Here is an 11271-nt window from a genome sequence, read left to right as displayed (position 1 = left end):
TTCTCTCTGACCTTGTGAAATCAGAATTTGGATAGAGTGCAACATAGCGACACAATAATACTTGGAAACACAACCTATTCTGCTGGTACCAAAAGTATTTTGAACATAACAATGCTGATATCTGGAATGACAGTCTGGATGTAATCATGGGACGAATGAAAACTTCTACGAGGAAACTGGAATCTATGGCAACCTTTACACGTTACCTTCAAAGTGTATTTTATATATTTTGCTTGCCATACTAAAAAAACACATACACGAGACGGTATAGGCTACTGTACAGCAAGCGTGTCCAATCTTATCCAAGAAGGATTGGTGTGGGCGCAGATTGTTTGTTTAAGCCCAACAGACCTGATTCAACTTATATTACGTTATATTAATGAATCTATATGAGTACTATTGCTCTGAGCATTGAATAGAGCTGGTTCAGCTTCCGTGTAACGTGAACGAAGGTGCCAGGTAAATTGAGTAGCGACAGTTCATCTTAGATTGTATTACTGTACTGACTTTAATTGCAGATATACACAGTAATTAAGGTTGCTTTCCACGTTTTCGATGAGACGTGACGTGTCGTTCATAACACAGATGAGAATGGGTGGAACGGCTAGAGGGCGCTCCACTTGCTCTCTCAGATGAAAACACACATTGGAGAGGAGAAAAGGATTTTCCATTTTCCCCCCTTTTAATGTACAGTCGAGTCCCGGAAGGACGAGGCGTTTCCATCCGCCCTGTCTGACGCTCGGCCACGGTCACTGCCAAATTTCTCCGCCCAAGAGCGACGGGGGGAAAGAGAGACTCCGCAACCCCCCTCCTTCAACCTTTTCCCTAAACAGAACTGGATTATTCCGCTAATAATACCTCGCTAGCACCGCGTGTAAAGTTGTTATGGTTGGACACTTTTGCGTGTTTTCATGCCGATTTTGGGTTGCTCGCGATGCAGCTCGCTAGCTAGCAACAGTCGCCAGTGTGAACAATTTATTTAGTGCTAAGCTACAACTGTTCACCCTTCGTTCTGTACCGCGACTGGAAATCCACTGGAGTTGTAGCTAAGCCTTCTTCCGTCGTTGTTTGTTTTTTTTCCCTCCCACTGAGATCGTACACGAATAGAACGGAAAATAACGCGGCTAACAACATAGCTAGTCTAGTCAGCTGGCTGGCTAACTAGACAGCCAGCTATCATCCTGGGATCATAAACCGGATCCCTGGAAGACGAAACTCCACGGTGGCGAGTGGCTGGCTGGTTTCTTCTCTGCTGCCGACACGGGAGCAACAGAAGAAAGGGGCAGAAAATGCTGGCGAGTTCCTGCGTTTTGACACCAAGTTAAGAAGTCCTTCAACAGAAAATCGTCTGCTTTTAGCTGTAATCATTTCTGAGTCGTCTCGGGGAAACGGTCGAATAAGATTCGACTTGGCTACACGAAGACTGTTTTTCACATAATTAGCTGGAGTGCGAGTTGTGGCTAACGTTACATTTTATACTTAAAGGCCTTTTCTTGGAACCGATTCAAATCCACGGTTTTAGGAAATAGTATTGTAAAATTTAATCCCGACACGATCGGGTCGGTATAAGATGCATTCGTTTAACAAGTTAGCTGTACTTTTCTAGTACTACGCAAGAAATTTTGTATATTTAATGAAGGACATTTGATTTTATTTGGGAAGCATAACGACAGTAACGTTATATTTGGTGAGCGTGTCAGACTCTAATCTTCCAGGATGGGTTTAATTGCAATCTGATCAGATATCCATTCGCTCGCGTGGATATAAAGTAAAATAATCAATAAACCCACAAGGTCGAGTTTGGAGCATTTTTGTTTTGAGGCATTGTACATTTTTTGCACCTTTGAAGACTGGTTACGCGTCTAGCAAGCTCGCTTACGTTAGCTGGTATACACAATGTAGCTAGATAACGAGTGGCAGAAATAGGTAATAACGACACCGATAAAAGGAAGATTAGAATATAGTTAAACATAGGGGAAATAGTGTAGACCATTCGCGGAAAAGCTTATTTAAAATATATAATTTTTTATAAGGTGAGGGACCGTTGGCTAGCAAAAATCATGCGATTCCTTCCCACGTTCATTTGTAATTTGCACCCAACTGGATATTACAGTCCGCGCGAATGACCTGGGATTGGAAAAAAGGGAGAGAAAAGGGCGAAAAAACGAAAACTTTGTGGAGGAGCCACTTGCTTCAGCGGAGCCGGAGTGCATCGACAATGAGGACGGTCGCGGGCCGAATGTCGGTTTTGGCGTTGGGACTATACGCCGTGCTTCTCCTCAGCCCAGTCGCTGGTGAGTATCTAGCTAGCTGGCGCAAGCTAACGCTATCCGACTAGGGTACGCTAATTTGTCCGTTACGTTAGACTTGTCTAGCTAGCTACCCGCTAACGTTATTCCTAGCCGAGTCTGTAATGTTTGACGTATTAGCTGTGTTGATATTGGGATATGGCAACCGAAGATGTTCGTTTACACAATCCGGCGAATGTTTATTGGTTTTCGACTTGTACTGCTCGATAGGTATCGATGACTGGTGCTCGCTGACATTAACTAGCTTGTATGTGCCATAACGTAAAGTGTCGTTAGACTAGCGCTATTTTTATTTTGAGATTAGCTAAATATATAGCATCGCCTATCTTGGTAGCTAATGCATCAAATGAACAGTTATACATGGCTGTTTCGTGATTGAAATAAGCAGTAGGCAGTAGATTTTGGTTGCTGCCTTATTAACTATCTTAGACTAGTTAGTGTGAGTAGTTTTGATAACGGCCTTATTAACTAACTCGACTTTTTAGGGTCACCTAAATGCATAATTTAGTCTAGTAGTGTAACTAGCAAGCTAGTTAGGATGGTGTGCTGCAAATGCATTCACCGATCCCAGTAACATTGCATAATATGATCATAAGCTAAGGCAAACCCTATTATGCTGGCTAGCTAAATTACAGACCGGAACATGCCAGTTTATATGTTATTGTATCATCTGCTATCGCACTGTGTGTCTGAATGCACATAACTTGCCAATGATTAATGAAGACTTGAAGGAATGCTGTTTTGCTGTCTGGAGAATTGTTGCAATTGGCGAGGTGTAGAAAATATTTGCAAATTTAATGTTACGACAGTCGTACCTGGTAAATTCACCACTACTAGTCTACTAGTATAAGCTAGACGACATTCGCCAGTATCAAGCACAATTAAGTATATTTTATAGTCGACTAAGCTTCGGGTCTTACAATCATTGTACTGTTATGCAGAATTTCACCGAAGGCTGGAAAATGTGATCTACGGTTCTTGTATTTTTTGATCCGAGTGGCCTATTGGTTCATTGCCAGCTAAATAGCTTTTGGTATGTAGCATTGCACCATCTTGTCTCCAACCTACCGAACAATGGTAAAGGTCGCGATTCACAAGCCTTGTCACTGCACAGGAGCCCAGAGTTGTGTTTTTTATGTACAGTTGTACGTAGATCAACACGTAAACAATCGCAGCGTACCATGTGACCATGCTGCCTGTGTTTATGTGGAGATTGTATGGAGATAGTGTATGTCCACTGATTACAAGGCATACATTACTAATGTAATCAACCACACATTACTAGTGTAATCAACCACTTCGGTAAACTGCCAGATCTTTAAGTATGTTCTGACTTGGGTTAGAAGATGGTATCAAATTCTGGTCCTCTTTGGTTCCGAATATGTGACACCACAGATGCAATGGTCAACATCTTCAACATCTAACCAATATGTTGTTCTTTACCGTCTCCCAACAGCAGTGGAGACCAGTTTCGAGCGTGTGTGTGTGAGTGTGTGTTTGTAAGTGTCTTTGTGTGTGAGCACACATGTGAATGGGCCTGCTATATGTTGCTTGCATTCACAATCCAGTTGCAAATAATCACTCGGAAAAGCATTAGCTTGTAAAATCTGTTTGGAGGCTCCAGAAAGCTCTTATGGAATTCCCATCTGAAAATGAATCCCTGAAAGACCATATAGCTAATCTTGAGTTACTCTATATTTGCACTATAGCATCAGAGTGCACAATTAAAGCAGTTAGGTGTGTGCGCGCGAAACCTGAGACGATTGATATTTAAAACCCTTTAATGGCTGAGTCATCCGTGTCCATTGCGTGGGCATGAGAAGTTCATCACGCAGCGTGTAGAAGGCTGAATTGATTGTTTGAGGAGAGCCAATGAAAATGACAATGTAAAAAGGTACGAATTGTTTGCGCGAGCGGAGCTAATGATAATAATAATCCCGAGGCCTGACTGGCGCGAGCCGATCGGCAGCGGTCCCGCTTCTGACGCGGTCTGCGGCTCGGTTCATTAGCTCCGGTCCTTATCGGTACCACGCTCTTAATCCAGTCTGGCGGTCCGCGCTGTGGAGTTACGTCACGCGGAATGTCTGTCTCTCTCTGTCCTGTCTGTCCTTCCATAAATATTGTCTAGCGCCTGCAGGGAGGAGGAGTTATTAGCCTCCTTCTGAAAAACACCCTTGTTCCTTATTTCGGAAAAAGAGTGCCGTAAATCTGAAAGCGTCTGTATGTTCATTACACACCTCCCACACCAGTGAGTGATTTTTGCTGTAGGGGGAAAGACGGCTGGGTTCTATTATTGTAAATGGCGTCTTCCAGTTCAAAGGCCGACTTATCGATCTGTCCAGAAGTACTTCTGCCCACAGGCGCCAGTGGAGTGCTTTCACAGCAACTGCAAGTTTTTTTGTGTTTAAAAAAGAAAGAAAGTGGAATCCTATTATAATCAATGCTTACCACTTGGTTTCCACTGTCTGCCCTACTTCGTTTGTTTTTTTTTTTTTTTGTTGCTGGTTTTCTTTTACTAAAAAAAATTTTTTTTTAGCCCATATGAGGTGAAAATCCAGCTGTGAACTGCTCGTAGATTAGCAGAATTGTTTGGGCGACTCTGTTCTGGCCTGGAAGCGTAGCGGGACAGCGAGGCTGTCGTATGCGAAGGGTCAAATGCTGTGTTTGGTTCCTCGGGTGCATTGGGTGCAGTGCCTGCTGGTTTTTGGTGCCGGGGGGGAGGGGTGGGGGGTTGGGGTTGGTGTGGGGGTGTGGGGGGGTGGGAGGAGGCTGTGTAGGAGCCGGGACTGAGCTGAGAGTCTGAAGTTCAGCCCTGTCCTGGCCTGCCGGAGGTTATTCCTAACTTCTGTCTGACCTTGGCTTAGATAAGATAGCCGCTGGCTGTACAGTAGCACCAGAGGAGGAGGTGGCGCTCGGGGAGGCCAGGGCGCTGATAGAGACAGTGAGGGCCAAACAAGGAGCCCGATTCCATTATGCTCGTCCAGGCCTGCCCAGTCGATGCGTGTGCCCCCCCCCCCCCCTTCAGTACAGCCATTATGGGAACCTCCCAAAGTGCCCCCCCCCCCCCCTTGTGAATCTGTTCACTGCCCACGGGTGGCACGGTGCCCAGTGTTACTGGCCTTTCCTCTCACACTGATAGACTTTTGCAGCTGTGAGAGAAGAGAAAAGGAACTGTGTTTTTTTCCCCCCGCGAAGCTATGGCAATAAAGACACTCATTTGATATTTCAGTTTGGTGTTGCTTTACAGTATTTTTAAATATTTTTTGTCTTGACGAAACAACAAAAAATATTGTGACTGTTCAGCTTATTTGTGGCTAACCCTGTATAGTCAAGGTGCCGGTGGGGGGGGGGGCAATAAAGGATTTTTGTCAAAATGAAACTTATCTTGCTAACTCTGCTTAGCTAGTGTATGATAACCTCTCAGTAGCTTGGTAGCTTTTTTTTTTTTACGGTATTTTGCCACATGTTTTGGGCTTATTTCTAGCCAGGGAAACGGGCCGAAGTCGGGAAAAAAAAAGAAGAAGCAGAAAAAAAGTTCTCTGCCGCGAGGGTTCTCAGACGGAGACAGGTGAGCAGGGTTCAGGAGGTGGGCGGGGCTTGTGCGGCTTTGATTGACTGAGACGGAGCGGAGCCTCGGGGCACAGTCTGGCCGCAGAGCCATTATTCTGCGTCTGAATAAACAAGTAGCAGCGTGAGCGAGGGAGCAGCCAGCTCCGCGAGAGAGCTCCTCGTTCCAGCTCCGCGAGAGAGCTCCTCGTTCCAGCTCCGCGAGAGAGCTCCGCGTGTGAGCTCCTCGTTCCAGCTCCATGAGAGAGCTCCACGTGTGAGCTTCAGTGTTGGAGCTCCGCGTGTGAGCTTCAGTGTTGGAGCTCCGCGTGTGAGCTTCAGTGTTGGAGCTCCGCGTGTGAGCTTCAGTGTTTTAGCTCCACGTGTGAGCTTCAGTGTTGGAGCTCCGCGTGTGAGCTTCAGTGAGTCGTGTGGGGCTCTGAGCTCCCGTGTGAGCTTCAGTGTTGAGCTCCACGTGTGTGTAGCTCACGGTGAGGTCTGCGTTCGAGCTCCCTTGAATTTAACCAGACTGATGTGGCCGAGCTCTGCGTCTTCCCCTCATTAGGACGGGCAGACCGCGGATCACTGTACAGCAGCTCATAAAAAAACTCCCCTCAATTTTTTTTTTGTTTGTGTGTTGGCGTAACCAACACACAAAAGAAAGAAAATTCTGAAGTGCTTGAGTGTTGAAAAACCGAATCCCGGCACAATGCGTCACAGAAATAACAGAAAGCCTGGAGCTTTGAGTCACGGCGGCGGCGGCGGCGGCGGAGGACGGGGGCGGGGCCTGCCGGCGTGCCTGGGGCTGCAGGAAGGGGGGAGGCATCGGCTTTCAGCGTGAGTAATGGAGACGGAGAACGCCCTGTTCGTCTCCCGCCCGGGTCCCGCTCTCACGCGTCTGCCATGTACAGAGACATGCGTGTCCCCGACGCCGCCGCCACTTAGACGCATTATTTATCTGCGTCGGGCGCGGCGGCGTCCGCAGCGCCCGGCGCTGCTGCGGCTGGCCATATATAGCCGCACGTCTGCTGGAACAATTCGGGTCGGATTTCTTCCTCCGGGGTGCACTTGAAACGGTCTTCCAGGTCACTAGCCGGGTCTCCTGGTGATTGACCTCCGACCCCCCGGGGCCCGCGCTCCACGTGTAGCTCCTTCATCCGCCGTGTGAGGGTTGAGTCTGACCTCCGAACCCTGAACTTGACCCCCGCGCCCTTCCGCTGAAAGTGAAGATGATTCTATCGCAGCCACTTAGCACCTCGTAACTGTGCTTCACATGCATGTGTCTGTTTGGTGCTTCTGTTGTCTGGGCTTGTGCCTGTCTCAGGGGGTTTGGGGGGGGGGGGGGTGTAACTGCGTCACCCTCTAACTGCAGAAGTAAAAGGAAAAAGAAAAAAAGAAGCAACTAGCCTAGCCGTGGAGGGTTTGTGTTAGTAATTATCTTTTCCCCTGCTAGTGAATCCAGTAGGGCCTTGCTCTGTGGTCCAGGACCCTCATGGCTGGAGAGACCACCCCTCTCCTGGCCTCCGGCCTCAGACCTCCGGCCGTTTATATCTGTTTGCATTACATTACATTTATTTAGCAGACGCTTTTATCCAAAGCGACGTACAAAAAAGTGCATATTATGGTCATTAGACAACTACAAAACACAGGTTCAATAAGGTACAACACTAATTTCGTACAGCTAATGTGCAGGCCTTCTCCTGCAGTTGGCTAGTTCTTGTTGTAAAGGGTTAGGGTTAGAGTGTGCAAGTGTGTGAGTGTGCAAGTGTGTGCGAGTGTGCGAGTGTGTGTGAGTGAGTGTGTGCGTGTGTGAGTGTGTGTGTGAGAGTGTGAGTGCGTGTGTGAGTGTGTGTGAGTGTGAGTGTGAGTGTGCGAGTGTGCGAGTGTGCGAGTGTGAGTGTGCGAGTGTGTGAGTGTGGGTGTGAGTGTGCGTGTGTGTGTGTGTGTGTGAGTGTGCGAGTGCGAGTGTGCGAGTGTGCGAGTGTGCGTATGTGTGTGTGTGGTGAGTGAGTGAGTGAGTGAGTGAGTGAGTGAGTGAGTGAGTGAGTGAGTGTGTGTGTGTGCGTGTGTGTGAGTGTGTGTGAGTGTGTGTGAGTGTGTGTGAGTGTGTGTGAGTGAGTGAGTGTGTGTGTGCGTGTGAGTGTGAGAGTGAGAGTGTGTGAGTGTGAGTGTGTGGGGGTGTGAGTGTGAGTATGTGTGTGAGTGAGTGTGAGTGAGTGAGTGAGTGAGAGTGTGTGAGTGTGTGTGAGTGAGTGTGTGAGAGTGAGTGTGAGTGAGTGAGTGAGAGTGTGTGAGTGTGTGAGAGTGGGGAGCAGCGATAGACGTTCACACTCCACTGCGTCCGTTAGGGCTCATTACCCTCAGTCTGGGGGGGGGGGCAGGGTTGGGGGGGTGTTATCGCCAGCTCTGACCGCCCCTTCCCGTCCCCTTTGGGATCTGGCCAGAGGTTCCTCAGTTTGGCCGTAAACACGGAAATTTTACGGTGGCACGCATGCGTCGGGTCGCCACTGTGTGGCCGATGGGAACGGGTGTGTTCCCCATTCACTGCGGGACGGGTGTGTTCCCCCTTCGGTGCGGGACGGGTGTGTTCCCCCTTCGCTGTGGGACGGGTGTGTTCCCTGTTGGGTGTGGGACGGGTGTGGGACGGGTGTGTTCCCCGTTCGCTGCGGGACGTTCGGTTGGTTTGGCACGCACCGCGCCCTGGCAGTTACACTCCTGCTTTAATGCACGTACAGAAGGCGCCTCGTTGGCCTGGCGTTCATTTGCCTTATTCTGTTCGGCGAGAACAAAATTTTCATAATAAACGAGCAGCCGTTTTATATTTCCAATTTCATTCTGTTCTGCTATAATGGACTGTGGAGTCCAAACTGAGCACAGCGCCAAGCCGAGGTTTTCATGTGCCATCGCACCCCTAATAACCCCCCCTTTCATTGTGAAGGGGAATTATTTTGTTTAAATACACAGGCGATATCAGTTGTGCGGATGACAGTGTCTCTGGGACATGTCTGTGTTCAGTCCAGACACTCGTGTGTTCAGTCCAGACACACGCGTGTTCAGTCCAGACACAAGCGTGTTCAGTCCAGACACAAGCGTGTTCAGTCCAGACACACGCGTGTTCAGTCCAGACACACGCGTGTTCAGTCCAGACACAAGCGTGTTCAGTTCCGGACACACGCGTGTTCAGTTCCAGACACACGGGTGTTCAGTCCAGACACATGCGTGTTCAGTCCAGACACATGCGTGTTCAGTCCAGACACATGCGTGTTCAGTCCAGACACACGCGTGTTCAGTCCAGACACAAGCGTGTTCAGTCCAGACACAAGCGTGTTCCAGACCAAGACACCAGCCGCGTGTTCAGTTCCAGAACACCGTGTGTTCAGTTCCGACCACCGTGTTTCAGTCCGAACCACACGCGTGTTCAGTCTGGGCACAGCCTTCGTCCTCGCCCTCGCCCTCGGCCTCATGCATTATTCAGCGAGATCGATGAGTCTCTGTTATTAATAGGCTTGCAGGTCGGCTGAATGTAACCCAAACCCCTCCTGCAGGGCCAGGGGTCCAGGCCGTGTGTGTCCGCTTATTCATTCATTCATTTATTTATTTCTGTTTTCCCTGAATTCTCCTCCTTGCTGTTGAACGCCTCGTCGGTTTGTACAGCCTTTCTGTTTCAGCACCATCCGCATTCAGCAGCTGGCTTCTGTTTGGCTTTATAGACTGCGCAGCTGGGCGCTGGGTGCTGGGTGACTCTGACCCTGCAGCTGGGTGACTGTGACTGCGCAGCTGGGTGACTGTGACTGCGCAGCTGTGTGTTTGGTGACTGTGACTGCGCAGCTGGGTGTTGGGTGACTGTGACTGCGCAGCTGGGTGACTGTGACTGCGCAGCTGTGTGTTTGGTGACTGTGACTGCGCAGCTGGGTGTTTGGTGACTGTGACTGCGCAGCTGGGTGTTGGGTGACTGTGACTGCGCAGCTGGGTGACTGTGACTCTCATCCTGACGGGAGCATTGATTGGTTCCCAGTTTTCATATGCAGCGTTTCTGTCCCAGCAGCCCTTGGGAGATGGCCGCAGAATGAGCTGAAATGTGAGCTCCATCCATGGTTCAGCTCCAACTGAACCACTATCTCACACACACACTCACACACACACACACACACACACACTACACACACTAAACCCCCGCCACACTACACCTACATCACACCACACACACTCACACACACACACACACACACACACATATATAAACACTCACATACACACACACAACCACGCACACACACTAACACCTACACCAACATACACACAACAACGCAGCTACTACCTCATACCTCTTTCATCCAACACGGCATGCTGCTTTACCTCTGCATCCTCTTTTCATCATTTTATTATTTTATTTATAATTAATTTTTTCATTTATAATGTATGGGGCCGAGCAGGAGGCGGTGGGTTTGTGTGTAATAGTACTTCTGAAGTACGGGACCTCGGTGTCGGCTGTTTGTTCCCGTGTTATTTTGTGTGGGTGTGATTTTTAAATAAAAAAGCACATTAAGAGCGCTCCCCTCAGTAACACTGCAGCCGATGCTCATGTTCTCTGTGTCTGAGCATACCGTCGCGCTCTTAATTCTGCGGGCCGGGCCCGTGTGCCAGCCCCGGCCGGTCAGTGGTGTGTGAGCGAGCGCGCGTCTGTCGCCGTGCGGAGTTTTGGGCGTGGTGGATTCGGGCCGTCGGCGCGCTCCTCTGGAAGCCCCCCGACGCGGATTCCAGGGCTGAGGCGACGGGCGCTCTGAAACGGCGACCATTTTCACACCGCTCCGCGCGCCAGAACCGCCCCGCTCTGGTGACGCTGGAGTCGGCCGGCTGTGGGGGGTTTTTCTGTCCGTGAATATTAAAGAGGGTTTTTAACCTCGTAGGGTTGGAAGTAGTGGCCAGAGATCCTTCAGAGATCAGACCAGGCCAGGTGACAGCAGTGTGTAGCGTTGGGACAGTGGGGCTGGTGTGCAGTGTAATGGAACCCAGCTTTCATTTAAAGGGAGAAAGAAAAGCCCAGCATTAGAGGCCTGTTTGTGTGGAAGCCCTGCAGTCGGGTCTGTGCGCTGGAGAGCAGTGACTCTGGGCAGGTCTGGGAACTGTAGTTCAGGGAGCTCCACCTCTCCACAGGGGGACTCGTGGACATACAGGTCTGGGAACTGTAGTTCAGGGAGCTCCACCTCTCTACAGAGGGACTCGTGAACATTTAGGTCTGGGAACTGTAGTTCATGGAGCTCCACCTCTCTACAGAGGGACTCGTGGACATACAGGTCTGGGAACTGTAGTTCAGGGAGCTCCACCTCTCTACAGAGGGACTCGTGGACATTTAGGTCTGGGAACTGTAGTTCAGGGAGCTCCACCTCTCTGCAGGGGGACTCGTGGACATACAGGG

The 11271-nt window shown here is 49.4% G+C and overlaps 1 protein-coding gene across 1 annotated transcript in view; it reads left to right on the top strand.

Moving 5' to 3' along the window:
• Positions 1-647: 647 nt before the first annotated feature.
• Positions 648-11271, top strand: part of LOC135240461 (bone morphogenetic protein receptor type-2-like) — a 64147-nt gene continuing 53523 nt past the window's right edge. Inside the window, exon 1 of the mRNA XM_064309926.1 lies at positions 648-2294. Within this exon, the coding sequence (XP_064165996.1) occupies positions 2123-2294 (172 nt within the window). The 5' untranslated portion in view covers positions 648-2122. The remainder of the gene's footprint in view (positions 2295-11271) is intronic.

The sequence above is a fragment of the Anguilla rostrata genome, chromosome 15, assembly GCF_018555375.3.
Source record: "Anguilla rostrata isolate EN2019 chromosome 15, ASM1855537v3, whole genome shotgun sequence".
Lineage (NCBI taxonomy): Eukaryota > Metazoa > Chordata > Actinopteri > Anguilliformes > Anguillidae > Anguilla > Anguilla rostrata.
This window is presented reverse-complemented; position numbering and strand designations above follow the sequence as displayed.